The sequence below is a fragment of the Acanthisitta chloris genome, unplaced genomic scaffold (genome assembly GCF_000695815.1).
Source record: "Acanthisitta chloris isolate BGI_N310 unplaced genomic scaffold, ASM69581v1 scaffold13006, whole genome shotgun sequence".
Lineage (NCBI taxonomy): Eukaryota > Metazoa > Chordata > Aves > Passeriformes > Acanthisittidae > Acanthisitta > Acanthisitta chloris.
Window position 1 is genome coordinate 638 of NW_008678776.1, and position 20,301 is coordinate 20,938.

The 20,301-nt window shown below is 39.9% G+C and overlaps 1 protein-coding gene across 1 annotated transcript in view; it reads right to left on the reverse strand.

The window, feature by feature from the left end:
- Nucleotides 1-201: 201 nt before the first annotated feature.
- REPS2 (RALBP1 associated Eps domain containing 2) overlaps nt 202-20,301 on the reverse strand; it is a gene marked incomplete at both ends in the record, with an annotated part of 25,757 nt that continues 5,657 nt past the window's right edge. The window contains 8 exons of the mRNA XM_009077047.1: nt 202-331; nt 3,220-3,262; nt 7,609-7,674; nt 9,502-9,571; nt 11,213-11,307; nt 14,439-14,581; nt 17,015-17,078; nt 18,581-18,719. Coding sequence (XP_009075295.1) covers nt 202-331; nt 3,220-3,262; nt 7,609-7,674; nt 9,502-9,571; nt 11,213-11,307; nt 14,439-14,581; nt 17,015-17,078; nt 18,581-18,719 — 750 coding nt within the window. The remainder of the gene's footprint in view (nt 332-3,219; nt 3,263-7,608; nt 7,675-9,501; nt 9,572-11,212; nt 11,308-14,438; nt 14,582-17,014; nt 17,079-18,580; nt 18,720-20,301) is intronic.

Consider the following 20,301-nt stretch of genomic DNA (forward strand, 5'->3'; position numbering starts at 1 on the left):
TATAGCAACAGTGACTTCTCCCCTCAGTGGTGGTATAACACAAGCAAGAGCAACTACTCCTGTTCTGTAGTGCATTACTGTCTCCAGCAAACGCCATGAGCACATATTGTCTAGCACTTGTGCAAACAGATCAAGTTGCCAAGCATGCAGTTAACCTACAAGGTCTCAAAGGGAAGAAAGAAAGCAAACTTTACCTTGTGTGTTTTGCTGAAATATTTTGTTCAGATCCAAAGAGGAAGCTCTGGAATGTGATTTCTGTGGCCTTGGAGGTGGCGTAGGGGGTTCTTCTCCCTTTTTCATGGCATCTTCTATTGATGTGCTAGAATAAGACCTAAGGAAAAACAGGTGAGGGAAAAGCAGAAAACATTTTATTTCAAAATTTAATTTTAAACAACTACCATGATTAGTACCTAAAAATACACTGACCAGAACTCAGGTTCAGGGCGGAAATTCCTTGCCCTGATGATTAGAAGTTCCCCTTTCTAACAAGGCAGATTTACTGGTAACAGAGTGACCTAAGCATCTGGAGAAAGGAACGAGTCATGCTTACAGGGCTAGTATTTTTAAGGCCTTTGTAACACAGCTTCAGGCCTTTTTACATAACTTTGTCAACAGGAGAACTGTAGCAACTGCTTTGAATAAATCCAAGTAAAATTCCCCACATGCACTCCTTAGAGTTTCTATTGCCTTTCCCATCTGCAAGGGTAGTGTTTATACAGGTATAGCTTCATCCTACCTCTTGCAAGTACACATTTTGTAATTTATTATATTCTAACTATTAGAATCATTCTCTCATAGCAAACAAACCCCAAATTCCACAAAATCCAGAAAAACTGAATGGCTCCAAAGTGACTACAACTGGTCAAATACATGGCCCAGTACGTCTTTCCAGGCCCTCCCACACCACATTAATCCCAATGTGGTGCATTTGCTAAGAATTTTGATTTTGCTGAATACTGCCCAATATTCTTCAGCTGTTGTAGTTACCAGTTTTTCTGCAAGACTGAGACTTTGTTCAAAATGAGCACTGACAATGTGAGATGCTGCACTTACCCACTATGCATGTGAGGGCAAGACCAAAAGGGCATTTAAGGAGAACAGAAATGACTCCCACTAATGGGAAATGGATCCTTTCTTTTGCCAAACAGGCTCCTTATATCTGGTGCCAACTGTCTGATAAAAAGCATACTGAACAACATCCCACTACCCTCACTCTCCAGGTGCAAGTCCATCCATTTACAAGCCACTTCAGACATCTGCTTATAAAGAGCTCATGGAGATCCTCTGTCTCCTTGCTTTACCTCATACAACTTTACAAGGCACTCAGCTTTCTCCACTTCATTCCAAATTCCACGTAAAATTGACATTTTATGCATTTTTATTCTTTTTAATCCAGTATCTTCATTCGGATCCTATTCAAGATCTTCTTTAGGGAGAAGTTCATCAGGATTTGGCATTGCCACTTCCCTGATTTTCTGATGCAGCCCCTCCATTTTCCCCCCACTCAGTCCTTCCTTTGCTTTTTCTAAAACTGTTCTTTTTTCCTTCATGAACATAAAAATATTCTAGCAAAACCCCAACTGGGGAGATACACAGGCTATGTGTCATCATCATGGACTTAATAATACTGTACATCCCATCTGGATTGTTACAGTGAGATCCAACATTCTGTTTCCAAATCAATAAATCAGAGTTACTAAACAGTACATGCACATAGACAGCTTCCCCAGCAGGTCCCACAGCTTGTCTTAAAGGAGTCTGAATCACTGATGATTTACTCTGTCCTCTTCCTCTAGCTCTGCTAGACACAGGACTTCCTGACTTACTTCTTTCTCTAATATTGCCTGACATAGGACTGTCACACTCCTCCTCACTCTCTGAATCAGAGTTTTCAGGACCTGCTGGAGGAGTCACCTACAATTCTACTTGTTCATCATCATCACCAAGTTTATTAGATTTACTTTTTACATTACAATTTTTTCACTGGTTTTACCCATTTTCTCTGTTACTGAATATATTTCAATCTGATGTTTAAAGTCCATTAAGACACTTTTTTTCCTAACATCCCAATCATTCTTTACCACATATGGTATTTCATCCCATTTTCCAACAAGTGCAGCAGGTCTGAGCTCAAGGATGTGCTCAGGCACCTTTATTCTCAACTTCTGCATTGAAATAGTGACATATAGTCAGATGAGGGACAGTCATATGTGATACAGCAGTCACATTCAAGTGATTGTTTTCAAACTTAAGTATTTGCTGGTTTACGTATTTTTGCACATTTCTTGCACATTTGTAATTCAGTAACATAGCAAGAAAATTTAAAACTGTATGAAAACTAAAAGGCTTTGGCTAGCAGCATCAAAATAGCACACAAGGCAGTTCAGTCTTCCTGAAGTAGGTCCTAGGAACAGAGGATTTCAATCTTCAATCATCATGCTGTAATGCTCTCTTACTAGCAGGCTTTGACAAGCTTGTAAGGATGGAGCTCCTGCTTATACTCTCATTACCCAAGAAAAATGTTAGGTAGCCCTCTAACTAGTATCACAAAATAAAAGTCTGAAGGTTAATTAACTGTATGTCTGTAACACCAGTAGGTGAACAGCCAAACCCAAGATGTAATCCACTTACACATAATAATTTCTGGCACAGGTTTTTCTTTTTTTCAAACATCCAAATTCAGCAGCTGTCACTTCTGGCACACAACAGTATCAGTCCCTCAGTCCTTCCATCACACATCGATCAACTGTAGTCAAGTACATTCATGCCAACAAAAGGATTCACTCACCCAAACCCGAAAGCTGAGCTACTATTGCTGTTTCTGTGGGAATGTGCAGTGTCTCCCTCCATATAAAACCACTGTGCAGGTTTCAAGAGCACAGAATTGCTGAGGATGTTCCCTGAAATGGGGTGGTCCCAGCTGTCCTGCCACGATGCCCCTGGGGCTGGGCTGGAGGCAGTCACCACCCTGACAGGGCAGCAGGGCTGGGCACACAGGCAAAACTTCCAGCACCTTATGACCAGAGATCATGGGGCCCTGGGGCAGTACTTATGTAGGGTCTATAGCTTACAGATTCCTCCTGGTAAATCTGTCTGATCTGAGCTGTACTTCCAGCACAACACCAATTAAAAAAAAAAAATCCAGCACCAGTTCTTATGCCTTGTGTCTAACACCAGAGGAACATATGTCTCCTCCTGAAATAGAAATGAAAGCAGTACCTGGATCGTGGCCTGGCTTTAAGTGCATGAGATTCCTGAGCAGCTGGAACAGAAAAGAAAAAAGAACTGCTAAACCATCATATTTTAAATAAACACTTTTAGCTGCAGAAGCAGGGTTCATTAAAAATATGAGTGTTGCAAATGTGGATGTGAGAATATGCTCATCTCACATGAGCAATGGGGACTGATTTTCGCTTCTCCTTCCCCTTTGTGTTTGTACTGTGTGAAAGTCCCAGGAATTCAAAAGCCCACAGGTAGGCAGAGCTTCACCTTTTTAATTTGGTTCCCAGTGCACAGGAAAAGCAATAGGTCTGGCAGCTCTGACCTGTAGTCATGGATAAAGATGTGACAAAGCAACACAAGGAACATCATAAACTTTTTAGAGAAAACATCTTATTCTTAAACCAGATATCTATTAGCCATCCTGCTTCCAAGAGCACAAAGATTTATGTCATTCCTAAATACTTTAACTAATTTGTATAAATGTACATCTTTTTTTCATTCATTTTAAAAAAAACTAACATGTCAGGTTGAGACCGTTTTGACACTGGGAAGGAAAGATATTTGAAGCTAGAAATCTTTTAAGTTTAAATGTTAATCAAACACATTTCTATCAACGTAAAAATGGGTTTCTTTTATTTGGATTAATTCCGAATATCCTGCCACATGCAGATTTTATGCAATAGGAAAATGATAGTACTGACTTTTCTGGGTAATTCCTCAAGGCTGTTCCTTCATTTACATTGTCTTTTCTGTTATTCTCCTTAATAACAACAGATAATTTTGAGAAAGCATACCTGTGTGATTGCTTTCAAATTCATCCCACTGAGATCTCCTCAAGGTATTACAGCAGCATCAACATTCCCAATGCACACACAGTTTACATGGTACAGTTTACATTTCCCATTCTGCTAATCAAGGTACAACACTTACGAGAAACAAGTAGGTTGGGGAAAAAAAATAATTCTCAGAGTTTCTAGCTTCCTTCAGATATTTGCCTACTTTCAAGACAGACATTTATGAGCAGCTACTATACAGCACTAGCTGAGAATACAACAGATCCTCCAAAACACAGTGCAAGAGTTACCAGTGGCAGCAGCTGGCAAACACCAAGTTTATAATGACTTGCACTGTACTACTGCATAGACTCTCCATAGGAAGGTTTAGGCTCACAGAAGACAAGTAGTAGCATATGGCACATGTACAGCCACACACTTGCTCTTCATAAAAGAAACTGCTTTTAGGCTCACACAGTTCTAGTTGGTGCTTTGGATAGAATAAACCCAAATGCAGTTGGCAGTGACACAAATGACCACTTATAAACCAAGTTCTAGTAGATTATTTTCATTGCCAAACTGGCTCACAGTCATTCCAGATTTCTGTGCAACAAATTCTTCCTAGCAACTAAAGGAGGGAGAGGGAATTAATATTAAAATATGCAGTGGTGATAATCCTCCTCCCTCTCTCTCTGTCAAACTCCCAGAGAATACAACTTCAGACACTGCTTCCCTACAGCCATATGACCCAATTTTCCAATGCTGAAATTGCTGATTATTAAATTACATGCATAATTATTGAATATGCCACTTAGAAAGAGGAAGTATAAATCCTTTCCAAGCTAAATCATGTTTAAGAACCTTCAAGTTTTCCTTTTCTTATGGAGACTGTAATTCTCTTCATATTTCTTTTAGAAAGCATTTCAAATAAAAACCCATAGGTAAAAGTGACATTCAAACTCTCCAAGGACATCCTGTTGAGGTAAACAGGAAAGCACATAAGGAAGAGAGAATCCCAAAACGAGTACTAATAAAAAAATGATAGCAATACAATAATCCTGCCAAGGATTCTCTTTTAAGCTTTTGAAAAACCAGGAAATTCAAGGCTACAATTACAGAATACCCAGACTTAGCTGTACCTTTCAAAAGAAGTAGTACAATAAAAAACCACAATAAAGCAGGTAGTTCATTATCAGGACATACAAATAATTGTGGCAGGATTTCTCTAACATATGCAGTTATTTTGGTACACTCTGTGCATACTTCATGTTTGAAGCTCAGGTTGACACATATACATGACATAATCACTCAAGACAATACAAAACTATTTATCCAGTTCATGAGTTTTCCATGTTTCTATTGCTATGGATACATAACTCTAACTTTCATGAAATGGGTAAGTTAAAGCTAGTGAGTAAATAATTTACTTTGGTTATTCAAAAGTTTGTACTATTCCTGCAGCAGTAGAGCCTGATGGACTGAACAGCTTGGTCTGCACTAATTAAAGTCATGTATGATCCTGCATTCTATTTATTCATTCACAGGAGAGCACAATGGTTCCTGTTCTGGGTGTTGAACTGCTCCAAGACCAGCCCTGCAATGCAACATTCCAAAGGATGCTGATTCAGTAACTTTTGGCTGTAGCCTAGTATCTTATACTCTGCAGGTGTCTCCTTGCTTTCCAGGGTTAAAAAAAAAATGGTACCATAAAAGGTACAAGTATGCCATACACTAAAGAAAAATCCAAAGCATTCCTCACTGGCCTAAATCAATCCCACTGACTCTCTTATTGATGGCCTAGGAATAAATGTACAATTTAAACACTCAATCCTTTGGCCTTCAATCCTTTACAAGTCTAAGGTCAACAGTGATCTTGTACTTAGGAGCCTAAATAAACTGGCCAGATATTCAGAGATGCTGAGCACGTAAAGTTCTCACTGACTTCAAATTTCTAGACCCTCTGCTGATGGCAAAGAAAAATTTCACTTAATGAACCATGGCACTAACATCTTTCCTGACTTCACATAAACAGCCCAAATGAATAACCAAAGCATGTAACATTTCTCCCAGTTCATCCCAAATGAGTTCCCATGCTGAAGGTTAATGATTACAATGACCTTTCAGAACAGTGACCGATTCTGAAATAACCACTCAATTACTGTGCTGTATCCAGTTCACAGGATGGATAAACATTTTTACTTCTCACATCAATTGTACCATGCAATCTGAGAATGTGCTTGCTCAAATCCTCAATGTGGGACAGCAACTGTGGAACCCCTACAGTGACAGGAGCCAGGACAATAGAGTGAAGCTCTGCCACTGTCTCCCTTGGAATACAAACACAGCTGGAGGAGCATTGCAGCATCAGGAAGACCTCTCTGACTAGGAGATGAAGGACAAAGGGGAACAGAGGTCAGTGGCAAAGGAGATGTGCAGGTGACAGTAGGATTTTCTCCTAAATATACTGAAGATGGAATTACTGAACTGAAAATAAAACTCTCCCTGTGTGCTCCAGTACAAAACCAGGGGAAGGAGAACAGAACTGAAAGAGTCTTGCAAACACCCTCTCCTTCCCCTGAGAGGGAAGTGCAAGAGTGTGTGTGTGTGAAGGAGAAGCAGTAATCATTTGAGAATAGGAGCCGAAGATAGGAAATCTGGCAGCTGCCAAGTGTTTGGGAAAAGGCCAGGAAAAAAAGACTTGGGAAATGAGGCATGCAGCTGTTGAGCAGCCATGAATAAATCGAGCTATCAGACAAAACCGCTGTGACAGACATGTGGGGTCCATTTTCTTAATCAAGGATATCTTCATGAGTAAAAACATTTATGCAAAAGGAAAAGAAAGCAAATCCAGATTTTAACTTGACTGGGACAAGGGAGGGCTTACAAACATTCTTACCACTCTAGGAAAGAGATTAACAAAGACAAAAGCAGGGGAGGTCTAATGAACTGAAACGAATGCAGGGGAAGTTTCTGGAACAACTAAGTAATTTTGACATATGCTGTTCCAAAAATAACATTTTCCAGAATGATAGGAACAAGGAGTGTATGTTGGAGCTGGAGAGAGAAAAATCAGGGTTGGTTTCAACAAAGAAACACCCCTTGAATCAAAAGCTTGTGTCGGTGCCTTCAGTGTTTGAAGGTCTGTTTCCAAAAGGCTCTCTGTCCTTTAACCCCTTGACGCAAAATATGAAAGTTCAGCTTTACAAAGAGACATTTCAGAACGGTTCCTGAAACATTAAAGAGTTATTCTATACTTTAGATGAGGTTTTACCAAGAGGTACAATGTTCATGCTCTTGCATCTTGTTTGTAGCACAGAAAACTTCAGACAGCTTAAAACTGCTATGTGAGAACATTTCCCATACATGAAGAACCAATATGATAACAATGATGGACAGAAAGCATTAAAACCTTTGACAGCCTGATAGCAAGTAGTATCTATCTTGCAAGTAGTAGTCATTACAAGGTAAGAGCTAATTTCAGTTATAAAATAGTACAAGAGCAAAAAGCTCTTTCAAAAATATATCAAGTTACACTACTTTAGGCTTACTGTAATATAAAAATATTTGATCAAAATTCTAACGTAAAGTAAGACATGACTTTTTTTCTTCTTACCTGTTTTCACAGTCAAGTGCTGAAATTCCTTTGGTATAGTTTTGAGAGTAGTGCTTACTTTAAGAGCTTAACAAAAAAAAAGAAAGATAATTACTTTAAGAATGTGTGGGTAAAACTACAGGTATCAGCTCTGAGAAAGGAGCACCTAAACTGGTATCAGAACATCTAGTAAGGCCAAACATACTTGAAAAGAAGCCAAATGCTCTCAGAAAACCCAAGCACTCAAAATTTCTAAGAGCACAAAAGGCAAGAACAGAAAGACCTATGCTCAAGTTGCCAAATAATCTGAAATTTGGGAGTTAAGTGCTTATTCCCCTTCCACTGAACTCTATGCATCCTTTCTAATGACTTTCTTAAGGAGTTCTTAATGCACCACAGGTTATTTTAATGTACTGTAATACCCAGTGTTAAATGACTACCTGGAATGAACTCATGCTCTAGGATGGCCCTGCTTGAGCAGGGATGCTGGACCAGATTGACCCTCTGTGGATCCTTCTGACCTTACCCATTCAGTGATTTGACCCTCTGTGGTTCCTTCTGACCTTACCCATTCAGTGATTCTGTGATCTGCCCTTACCAAACACAACATGTGGGAAAAGTCTGGTTCTCATAATCCAATTCAATTTACATATCTTCCACATTTAACTACATCATAACCTGACAAAGTAAAGCTAATTTACTTGTATACTTTAGAAAATGCAGGAAAATTTGCTTCTACAGTCCTGAACTACAGGTTCTTGACTTCTGGGGAAATCCCCTCACTCAGGAAAGTGATTTGCTCTCATATTTGCCACAATAGCAATAAATGGTAGAACAAACGCATTTGTTTTTTGGCTGAATAGGTAGGAATGTGTGTCATAAATACAGCAAATCTTCAGCCCTGAAGGACTACTTGTCTCAAAACAGGCTCCCATCTGACTTAACATGTGAGCTACAAATATCAAAGCACTAATTCTTCACCTAAACAGAGAAAAATTGCTTCCCTTAGTAAAAGGTACATCTTCTACAAACACACATCAACTCTTAACAGCCTTTCTCTGAAACAGACACCGTGAATCTATCAGACTTGGTCACACCTGAGTGCATTTCCAGCTGAGTGTGGAAGGTGATTCAGGAATGAGAACTACTTGGTCTCACTGCTGTGATGCAGCCTCAAGGTGTGGACAGCTGGAAGGCCAAGATATTTTATGGTTTTTAATTCATACATAATTCACAGTTCTGAGAATCAGGCAACAAATTATTCACAACTGTTTTGTTTCCACAACTGAGGGACAGCAAGTGAGAATCTGAAAGGCTAGGAAAAGGGAATATAAAGGGGAAGGAATGACTGTGTGATGATCCAGTGCAAGCCATAGAAGCAACTGCATGGGAAAAGAGAAAGATCACTTCAATTTTGCATGGCTTGCTGCTGCTGGATTTCAAGTGAAATAAATGAATCAAGTCTTTTCAGTCCAGTTTGACTAAACTTTTGTTTTTTCAAGAAAATATATGGAATTCTTTTTCAAATAGGAATAAAAACTAATTTTGAAGTGTTTCTGTTTCTGGCAAAAAGGGAAATTCAAAATTTGGCACAATGTAATATTCACTCTTGCAAAATTGATAACAATTACAATTTTGTTTAAGTAAGAAGTGCAACATTAATTGCCTTAGGACTAATAATATTTTAGAAGGTGGATTTCATACCATTCACATATGACAGAACTAATTTTGAAGCAAACCTCTCCATTTATTTGCTCAAGTCAGCTGCTGTGAGTTGTCTCTTTAAATCTACATCAACACATAGCCAGGTTAGAAATTACACATACCATTGCCACTGTCATCAAACATAGGGGCTTACTAAAAACACACAGAATTTAACCTCTAATGGAAAAAAAAAGTTATTTATTTGAATACCTTGTTTGTCATCTTTCTTTCCATCTTGTAACAGGGCAGAGTTATCAGGTACCTCTTCAGCTGATGGTTTCTTAAAGAAAGAAGATTTATTTATTATACTGATTGGTGTAGTCCACATCTTTCCACAGCCAAATATTTAAGAATACAGATCAACACAAATAATTGTGAAATTTGCTCTTGCAGTATGATTTGCTTTGTCAGATAAAGAAGCATAGAGGACCTACAGAAAGACAATATAATTCTGCTTTTCAAGGTGCAACAGTTCTGCACATGAAATCAGTTAGCAAAGCACTTTAACACTGAATCACAAGGAGCTAAGGAGTATATGAAAGGAGAGACATCTCCCAACAGAGCCATGTCATTCTGGTTTCTTTTTTCCCTGGCTGTAACACCTGTGTTAGCATTGGTGAAACCTTTTCCAACCCCTACACAAGAGTCAGTCTCCGTGAGAACAGTCTCTCTAGTCAAAACCAGCCATAGTGCAGAGCTTGTAGTTCTGCTCTAGAAGTTTCTGGCTGAGGTGGCTGATCCTTGAAATACTCTTCAATTTCAACATGCAGTCATCGAGATGGGACAAACAAATTACATAAGCACATTTGTTGAAGGCCCATTCATTCATTCTCTCTTCTCTGCTTGCAAGAGTCTTCCATTTCAAGAATGGTATCTGTTGTGATACTGCTACAATGGATCTCCATTCTGCCCTCAAAACACTCTTCCCAGCTCCTTACAATTAATATCTAGACCTTTAGGTGATAGTTCCTTAGACTATAATAAGGCTGGGTATTAAAACAAAGACTGAATCACTTAGAACAGAACCATGCATGTCTATTCTGTACAAAATCTGAGTGTTGAAAAAACACCTGGACATGGCACTTAGTGCTGTGGTTTAGCTGACAAGGTGGTGATCAGTCAAAGGCCAGATTTAATCTTAGAGGTCTTTTCCAACCTGAATGATTCTATGACTGCTGAAGATATCTAGTCCAAGCCCCTTGCTCAGTCCAACTGAACCTTCTGTACTCAGTTTTGGCCCCTCACAACAAGAAAGACATCAGTGTACTGGAGTGTGTCCAGAGAAGGGCAACGGAACTGGTGAAGGGTCTAGAGCACAAGCCTTATGAGGAACAGCTGAGAGCACTGGGGTTGTTTAGCCTGGAGAAAAGGAGATTCAGTGGGGACCTTATCACTCTCTACAACTACCTAAAAGGAGGCAGTGCTGGGTTAACCAGTAGGTATTAATGATCTTAGAAGTCTTTTCCAGTTTAAATCATCTTGTGATTCTAGGTCTGTGCCAGAAGCCCAATCCAGACTCAGTAGATACTTCACCTGAGCACTGTCCATGTGCCACAATGCCCCTCCTGCAGCACCAGCTCTACCCCTTGTCACTGGCTCCCAGCACTGGAGGGCCAAATGCAGCTACATGGGATACAAACAGGTAAGGTCTATTTCTCTGCAGACTCCAACACTGCACAAGTCCAGCAATGACTGCTGTGAACTCTGTTATGTGGGAATATCTTCTGAAAAGCGTGTCAGCCCTTTCCACATACAGAAGAACTGGCTGAGAGAGGGGTCTGAGATGACTTAATGGGAAGCTAAGAGACTTCTAAAGTCCTCTCGGAGACTGCAGTTCTGCTGCTACACATACCCCAGTCACTGTGAAGCTGGCCTATCCCCTCCACACTGTAAGGGAAGTATCCTGTTTGTGCCTTCTCACCTCTGTCCGACCCAAGTCCCGAGTCTGCTGACTGCCTGGCAACGGCTCCGAGTAAGAATCAAACAGTGTGCAGTCACGCATGGGCTTCAAAGAAGCTGCAGGGGAAAGAAAAAGAAAGAAATAAAAAATCCAATCAAAACACCAAAACCAAACACAGAAACACACCAAGCCTCTGGTTTATACACACTTCTTAAAAAACTGTTCTGGCATAATTTCACTCTTCATTTCTACATATTGGAACTGATCTGTAGGACATGGATAACAAGCATGAAGAGGATCTTTCTATCTTGTATTTTAAATAAGTCAAAGTCATGAGAGGGATAGAATGTATAATTTCTGTTGTAGAAATAACTGTGAAATTTGGGAGAAATTATTTTTAGTAAACATTGACTGTCAAGTGACTGTTTATTTGCATTTTTTCTCCTCCCAGTCCAGGATCAACTTAGTTGATCTTCTACTTTTTACCTTGCTCTCTTAGGAGCATTAAAGGTACTTGTGAAACCCTCAGATGCAATTTTTACTTTTTTGAATACTGAAAAACATTATACACTAAAATTGAAGGCCGGGAAAAAGCAAATGCACTAAATGCAGTGGACTCTGTAGTATATACCATCTTTAACTGAACAACATTGAGGGCAAGGTGAAAAAAAAACAGAACAAAATGAAAAAAAAATCAACTCTAACTTCTCACAGGAATATTCACAAGAACCTAAATTCTATCCCAGCAAGCTCAGGTCCTTCTGCTGGTATCACTCTGGGATTAGTTCCTGAGATAAATCTGTCTTAATAACTGGAAAATAGCTATTTTAAAGATCAATATATCAAAAGGCAGAATAACCACATTTCTAGTTTCTGGCTAGCATCTACTTTATCTCAGTAAATTAAGCTCTTGGAAATCTGTCTTAATTTACAATACAGTGGGGTACATACAGGGCAAATACCTTTAAGAGATTCTGCATATTAGTTTTAATAAAAACTTTCAGAAAAGAAGGTGGTGGGTCAAATTGTCGATGGAGCTGAGCCAGGAAAGCATTTGGACTCGTGCTCGTAGTTTATAGCACAAGTCATAAAACTCGCAAGATTAATGCACTCTTAAATGTTCTTTCTCTCCAAGTCCCTTTATTTGAAACTTTAACAACACTCTTATCAGATGCAAATATTTCAATTGAACCAAATTATGCCTCACGTTGAAACTAGTACAACAACCTAATGAAAAAGAGTTTCCAGTAATCTTCATCTGTTCCTAACAAGCCAGAAAAAAAAAAATGGAAAACAAAATTATAAGTTTCATAGAAATCAAATTATGAAAACACGAAACCACAAGGTTTCTTTTGAAAATTTCTTTTGACATTTGGGTAACTGCATGAGGCACTTGCTTACTTATCAATGCTTTTATTTCAGAAGGTGATACAACCAGCGCTCTACGCCTTCTTGGGACTCATAGTGTCACAGTGTACTGAAATGTTATGCTTTTTATTATTGCAAGCTTTTCCAAAGACAGATTTCTGAATCCTGTCTCGCTAGTGGAATGAGCACAAGATATTGTCAGACCCTCAAGTTAACCAGAATTACTATATTACCCAAGGTATTTAAAGTACCCACGAGAAACAACTAGTCTTTTCACTTCTTCCATGTAGATCAGCTTGAAGTACTTGGTTTCATGATACACCGTGAAGCAATAATCATCTAAGAAAATGGTAGACCCAAGTGCTGAAAGGGATAAATAGGAAAAACAAGGACTTCCAGGGAACAACTGCAGCTTACCCTGCTATTCCTCTCATGCACATAATGATTCCCTGCTACTAGAGATAGTTATTTCCATTGCAATTTTACCAAAAAAAGCTTAATGTGAAGACACACCAAGGTGAACCTGTATGGACGAGCTTACAAGCCAGTTTATCATGAGAACAGGCATGAGAGTAGTGAACAAAGTGGTGGTCCTGGAGGGAAAAGGGTAGTTGTAATTATAGCAAAGGAATGTAATTAGAGAGACTAAAAGTGATGAAGACTTGGAAGCGCAGGTTTTCCAGGAGCTTATTGCTTTGGATATGAAGATAGTGGATTACAGAGAACACGACTCCATCAGAAATTACTTCACAAATCTGATACAGGGTCAACATTTAATTTTCCTAACTGCAGCTTCATTTGTTCTTTTCCTGCCTTTTAATATATTCAGTGTCATCAAATTTAATGGAGATTTTATTAGGTCTTAAATATTATCCCTTAGCACTGTAATTATCATCTGTGATTAATCCTCCTTGCCCTAGAGAGTCATGCACACTTTTTAGATGGAAAAGTATATATTTCAACGTTCATTTATAATTAATAGAGACATAACTGAAGAGAACAAATGAAAGGGCAGGTCTCTCACTGCACATTGTTACTGAGGTGTGTTACATTTTGGATTAATTCATCCTTGTGCTACACAAACTGTCGTAATTCCCCTGTCATTGCTGCAAACTACTTACAGAAGAATCTGTGGATTACATAAAATGAATTACAAAAAAATTCAACCTTTGATATAACCAGGAACTGCATCTAACAAAATATATTAGCATATTAAGTCCTAAAGCAGTCCAGTGTACTTTTCAACAAATCTTCATGAGACAGATATTTCAGGGAAAAGTCATCAAAAGAATTAAAAGCTGTATCATAGATTCATAGAATGGTTTGGGTTGAAAAGGACCTTATAGATCACCTAGTTCCAACCCCTCTGTCACCGGCAGGGTCACCTCCCACTAGACCAGATTGCTCAAAGTGCTGTCCAACCTGGCATTGAACACTTCCAGGGATGAGGCATCCACAACTTCTCTGGACAACCTGTTCCAGTGACTCATGACCCTCACAGTAAAGAATTTCTTCCTAACACCTAGTCTAAAACTACTCTTCTTCAGTTTGAAGCCGTTACTGGATTATCTTTGCTACAGATAACCAACTGCTGCTTTAGCTGCAATCACACCTGAAGCACACTGGAGCAGAGAGGCAGGTGTTAAGGGGCAGGTAACTGCTACACTTTGCATCCCTATTTTTGTGCTTTTATATATTGCTTCTTCACCAATCACCTCATAAGCACAATCCAAAATACATGCCTTAAAAAGCAACTGAAAGCAACTGGAGTATTACTACACAGCACAGAACCCAATTCCAGGACTGAAGGTGAATCTGTTTTACACACTCTGGATTTCCAAGATGGTCACAGGGACACAACCTGCCACAGGAACATTACCTGCTTGAAGGTACTCGGGCAGCAGTGTCTCTGGCAGTGTCTCAGGCAGCTGGTAACCATTCTTCCTTGCAACCACAAGGTGGAAAGCAGCACAAAACTCTGGGAGTGTCAGCGCCCCATCGCAATCCACGTCGCTCAGCTCCCTGCAGATACAACAGACACACATTTTCCAAGCTGTTACCTCAGGGAAACCTATGTGTGTCATCACAGGAGAGGCAGTAATGCCACCCTGAGAAGGGATATTTTAACACAAGACAAGTGTCTGTCGTTTGCACTCAATCCTGACTTGTGTATTTGTCTAGAGGAAGATGAAGCAAGCTGATTTTATAATACTGACGTGCCACATTTTCCTTTTCAACAAAATACATCTTTTCAATATACCATGCCATGATATATGATGGTATGTATATATTAGAACATGAAATACATACTTACAGAATCAGAGTGGTTAGGGCTGGAAGGTCATCTAGCTCTGAACTCCCTGCTGTGGGCAGGGAACTTCCACCAGACCAGGTTACTCAGAGCCCCATCCAGCTTGGTCTTGAACACTTCCAGGAATGGGGAGTTCCCAAACTCTCTGGGCAACCTGATCCAGTGCCTCACCAGCCTCACAGTAAAGAATTTCTAGCTAATATCTAATCTAAATCTACCCCCCTCCTTTATCTTATGGCCATTCCCCCTTGTCTTATCACTACATGCCCCACAGTAAAGCTAGCTAATATCTAATCTAAATCTACCCCCCTCCTTTATCTTATGGCCATTCCCCCTTGTCTTATCACTACATGCCCCTATACAGACCCTCTCCAGCCTTTTTGTGGGCCCCATTTAGATACTGGAAAGCTGTAAGAAGATCTCCCTGGAACCTTCTCTTCTCCAGACTGAACAGCCCCAACTCTCTCAGCTTGCCTTTATAGGAGATGTGCTCCAGCCCATCTACCCCCCTCCTTTATCTTATGGCCATTCCCCCTTGTCTTATCACTACATGCCCCTATACAGACCCTCTCCAGCCTTTTTGTGGGCCCCATTTAGATACTGGAAAGCTGTAAGAAGATCTCCCTGGAACCTTCTCTTCTCCAGACTGAACAGCCCCAACTCTCTCAGCTTGCCTTTATAGGAGATGTGCTCCAGCCCTCTGATCAACTTAGTGGCCTCCTCTGGCCTCATTCCAACAGGTCTACATCTTTCATGTCCTGGAGATCCCAAGACCTGGACACAGTACTCCAGGTAGGATCTCACCAGAGCAGAGCAGAGGTGCAAAATCCCCTCCCTTAACCTGCTGGTCACACCTCTTTTGATGCAGCCCAGGATATAGTTGACTTTCTGAGCTGCAAGCGCACATTCTTCCAAGGGTGAAATTATCCTTTCAATGGCTGGAAGCACTTTCGGCCAATCCATGCAAGATCTTAAACCAGTTCAGGCAGGAAAAGTTTAAAATGGACTTCAGCAATGGTTATATAGCACCATTGACTAGCCTTAAGAAAAGAGCTAAATTAATATTTTATCTTGAGCACATGGAGTAAAAGAAACATATAACTTCTTACTCTTTGAAAGCAACAAGCATTTTTCAAGCTGTTGACGTTATATTAAAAGACTGAAACATCCCATGTGTTTGACACAGCAACACAACCTGATAATTATAATTTTGTGAAAATGATTTATCTACTAGAAAGGAAAACTTTTCTTGACATTTTGCAGAGAGAACAAGTTGCATCAGCAAGTAAAAAAAAAATGTATTTTGTTAACATACTGGGTTAATCCATTCTTTTTAAGTAATCTTAAATTTAAATTCCAATATTCACTTCCCCCAACACTGTGTTTCTTCAGTTGGGTTTTTTCCTATTATTTTCACAACTGACAATCTGCTTTGAAAAGATTCCAGACATATCCTTTGACCCTGACAGATGTTTAGGCTCTTGCAAGCTTTTCTTATCATCTCTCTTCATAAAAGCATATACAAAAATACAACCTCTATCAGCATTTCTGATCCATGTTTAAAACTGTTTGTTCTTCCTATCAGAGATGCAAGGATGACACTGAATTACAAAGCACCCAGTTGTTTATGAAAATACAAGAGAATCCTTGTCAAATTTTATCATGTACAGTTCCATCCACAACTGTGACTCAATAAGCTCATTAAAAATAAGTGTACTGGTTCATTAGAAAAGCACTGATGAATTATGTAGTTGTTCAATTAGGCCTCCTCTGACAAAACACAGAGAGAAACATAAAACCAACAACACATCTAAAACATTCCAGAGGTGCTTCTCCTCTGTGGCATTTCATGAAAAATGTCAGTTCGTTGAGCTAATGATGCTGCTTACAATACACTTAAGAACAGCTCTCAGTTATGTCACTGTTCAAACCTTCCCAGTCCTGCTGAGTGTGCGAACATCGCTCCAGCAAACAAGTGTGTCAGGAAGATCAATGAGCACCCTGCTGCTTGGGCCTCAAAGTGATTCTGGAGATAAGAGCAATAACCATAATTGAAGACACTTTTAAAATTTAACAAGAGCTCTTGAATTAAGTGTCTTTTAAAAAAACAGGATACACATCCCCAGCTCTATTGCAGTACTTACCAGATGTGAGAAAGTTCTGGGATGGGCAGCTTTGATTTTGTGAAGAAGTTCTTTGCTACAGAACCTGTTGGGAAAGCATCCCTTGTCAGCCATTGGAAATTAATGCTTCAAGTTTTCACCTCTTACCAGGGCTGCCGTGCCAGAAGCAGCTGGGTACTTTACCTCCGAGAGACGCTCGGATTAACCGATGCTAGTATAGCTGTTGGACCATTTGTCTCCTTCTGAATAAATGACAGGGAAAGCCAGACAGAGCTGTTGACAGCATTTCTACATTCCCTCCATATGGGAAAAATAAATAAAGGAAAACCCACTTTAGTACTAGTAATTCTAACCAGCACAATTAGTATGTTACTGCTGATGAGAAAACAGACGCACGAGGCCCTGCTTCACCCAGAGGTCACACGTGTGGCAGTACAGTGCTGTAGCATCTGCACTGCTCTCCCAAGGTGCTGCTTCAATCATGACCTTTCCCTGCAGTGGCTCTAATTTTATGAAAAAACACACAAACAAACAAAAAACTCCAAACAAAACTCCAGAAGATTCAGAGAGCACATAGCTCCTGTCCTACTGCAGACATCCTGACTCACCCTGACAGAGCAGCCCTTATACTTCTCCTAGCTAACAAATCCACTTTTCACCATCCCATATGCACAGGCTGCTGGGAGTACCCTGGAAGTCCTTTCTGGGTATAGGCTTACAAAACATAAGGAGACATTAAGCACAGACTCCTGAGACTATAATCCTCTTCTCTTTGGGCAACCATCAGGGAAAGAACTGACATTGAACATCCATTAGCTCTTCGAAGCAAACTGCATGAAGGAGACTTAACTGAGGTGAAGTACTGCTGAAGCACTAATTTCAGTCAGCAGAAGGTAATTTTTTAAATTTTTTGGCTGGATGCAAGCCTCCTGAACCCCAGTGATATAGCAGGGCTCATTAAAACTGCCTCAATTTAAAACCTGTGCAACTTCCTTGCCAGACCAACTGTCTGTACCCAACAGTGGCTCCTCTCACAAGCAGCCTGATCCTTCTATTCAGGATGCAAATTCAATCTCAGTGTGCTCTCAAACATACTTCTACCATGCGTGTGCTCTCCAGGATTGGTTCTTAATTACCTAAAGGTCAAAACTCAGTACTGCAGAGCCATAAACACTTGGGCTTGACCACAGAACAATTAACTGCATGCTCCACTGTCATCACATGGGCACTGCCACAGTTCTGCTGGGAGAGCAAGCACAACCCTCAGAGGTTTCACAACTCAATATACACTGCAGATATGATCCACAAATATAGTGCATCAAATACAAAGAGCTCATTTTAATTTTTAACAAGCCACCAACGCTTCTCTCTAAGATGTAATGATTTCTCTACAGTCAGGATATTTAGGAAAAACAAAATGACCATAGCACTGTTTTGATCTTTGAGTACTCTGCCTTTAAAAAGAAAACACAATCAACTCCTATAAACACAGTGCCAGAGAAAAAAAAAGAATTTATTTACTTAACACTTCTCACTTTCCCAGCCTGGTTTCCCTACTCCATATGCACAGTGTTTGGTAAAAATTACCTGAAATGAAGGCATTCAGGTCGGGCTGCAGAGACCTGAACTGGTTAATGTAGTAATCTCGCTGCTCCTCTGTTATCCTCCAAGGGTCATCTGAGTAGTGGGTGCTGCTGTCCTGCTGCTCCCGCTCCACTGAAAGAGACTGCAGGGAGGGACACTGGCACCAGCCACAGGCAGGAGACCAGAAGGGCATTGGCAACCTCAAGAAACCAGATTCACACTCTTCTATTAGCAGACATAAATGTTTAGACAAGAAGAAGCAGAAATGACCACACTGATTACCATCCCACCACTTATCTGTTAAAACAGAGGCTAATATTAGGTATCTTTAACCAAGCAATTACAGGGAGTCTTAAATGATCAAAATGAAAAGAAAATCTTACTACTGCTGACTATTAAAAGGAAAGTTCAAGTCATACTTCATTACATCTAAATTAATTTGGGGGTTCATGCCATGCATTACAACCCTGAACTGAGCACTTTACATCTCAAACAGATGGAACCAGTAAAGGACCTAAAGCTGTATTTATGCAGTACAGTGCAAGAAAATTTAGGTTTGCTTAGAAACTATGTATTTAATCTAGGAGTGGTGCTGCAACTGTGGAACTATTCCACTTCTGGACCCTCTGCACACCTCAGTAACTTGGCACTCATTATGCCAAGCCAGGGAGACTTGCAAGCCCCTTGAGAACCCCCTTAAGCTTCTGTCACTTCCCACAGTTTATGCAAAAATCCTGCTTTAGGAAAAGGAATATTCTGGAGCAGAAGGACATTTCATCCATTTATGTCTTTGCTGTCTCATTAACATGTTTCAGGGCTGCCTGTGCTTGGATGGAGGTATCTAGAAGAGGGTTACAAGCACAGCCTGTTATACTGAACAACTTAGTCGTCAATATTTACTCCCAGATGATAACACTCACAAAGAGGGAGGGCAGGAATGAAGAACAACCAGGCTCCAACCAGCTCTGGAAGCCCTTTCTCTGATATACCTATTTCCTAAGGATCAAATGCAAAACATCAGCTCTGAAATACATCAAAAGATCCTTGAAACAGGCAACATCATAAAGCTGTAAATTAATTTTCATTTCAAAGAGCTACACAAATGCACCCAATTTCATTTCACGTTAGCACAAATTATGTGACACTACCTGCAGATCTTTTCCGGAGGCTCAGGTGACATTTTAGTGTGGGTGTGGGATGCTAAGCACTTGGGAATAGGTAGAGTTTCTGAGTTTTATTCATTCACGAAAATCTCTTGCTTAGGAGAGCTTTGTCTTTCCTTAGGGCAAACTACCTGTTTGCATAATAAATGCACAGCACGCATACTGGAACATCGGAAAGATCTGCTTTTGCATCCAGCAGGAAAACATAAGACCCATCTCATAAAAGCAAACAAATGCCCCAAATTTAATTTATTCTGTTTGAGATGTGATTTAACCAACTGTGGTGAAAAAAAACAAAATACACAGAATGCTAGGCCATAAATTCTGTGCATATGTTACAGACAGCATTCTAAATCAAGCAGGGATCCCTGTGAAATCTCATATATTTTAAATGAAAATGCTTCACTTCTGATAGAATAACCTAATTTTTTTTTTTTTAAACTAAGGATTCTCAGTCTAGTTTTCCCATCTATGTTATTTGGTGCTTTTCGTTCTACTTACCTCCAGCAATTTAATTAATTGGATTACTTATTTTACTTTCTCCTTCCCATCAGCTTCCCC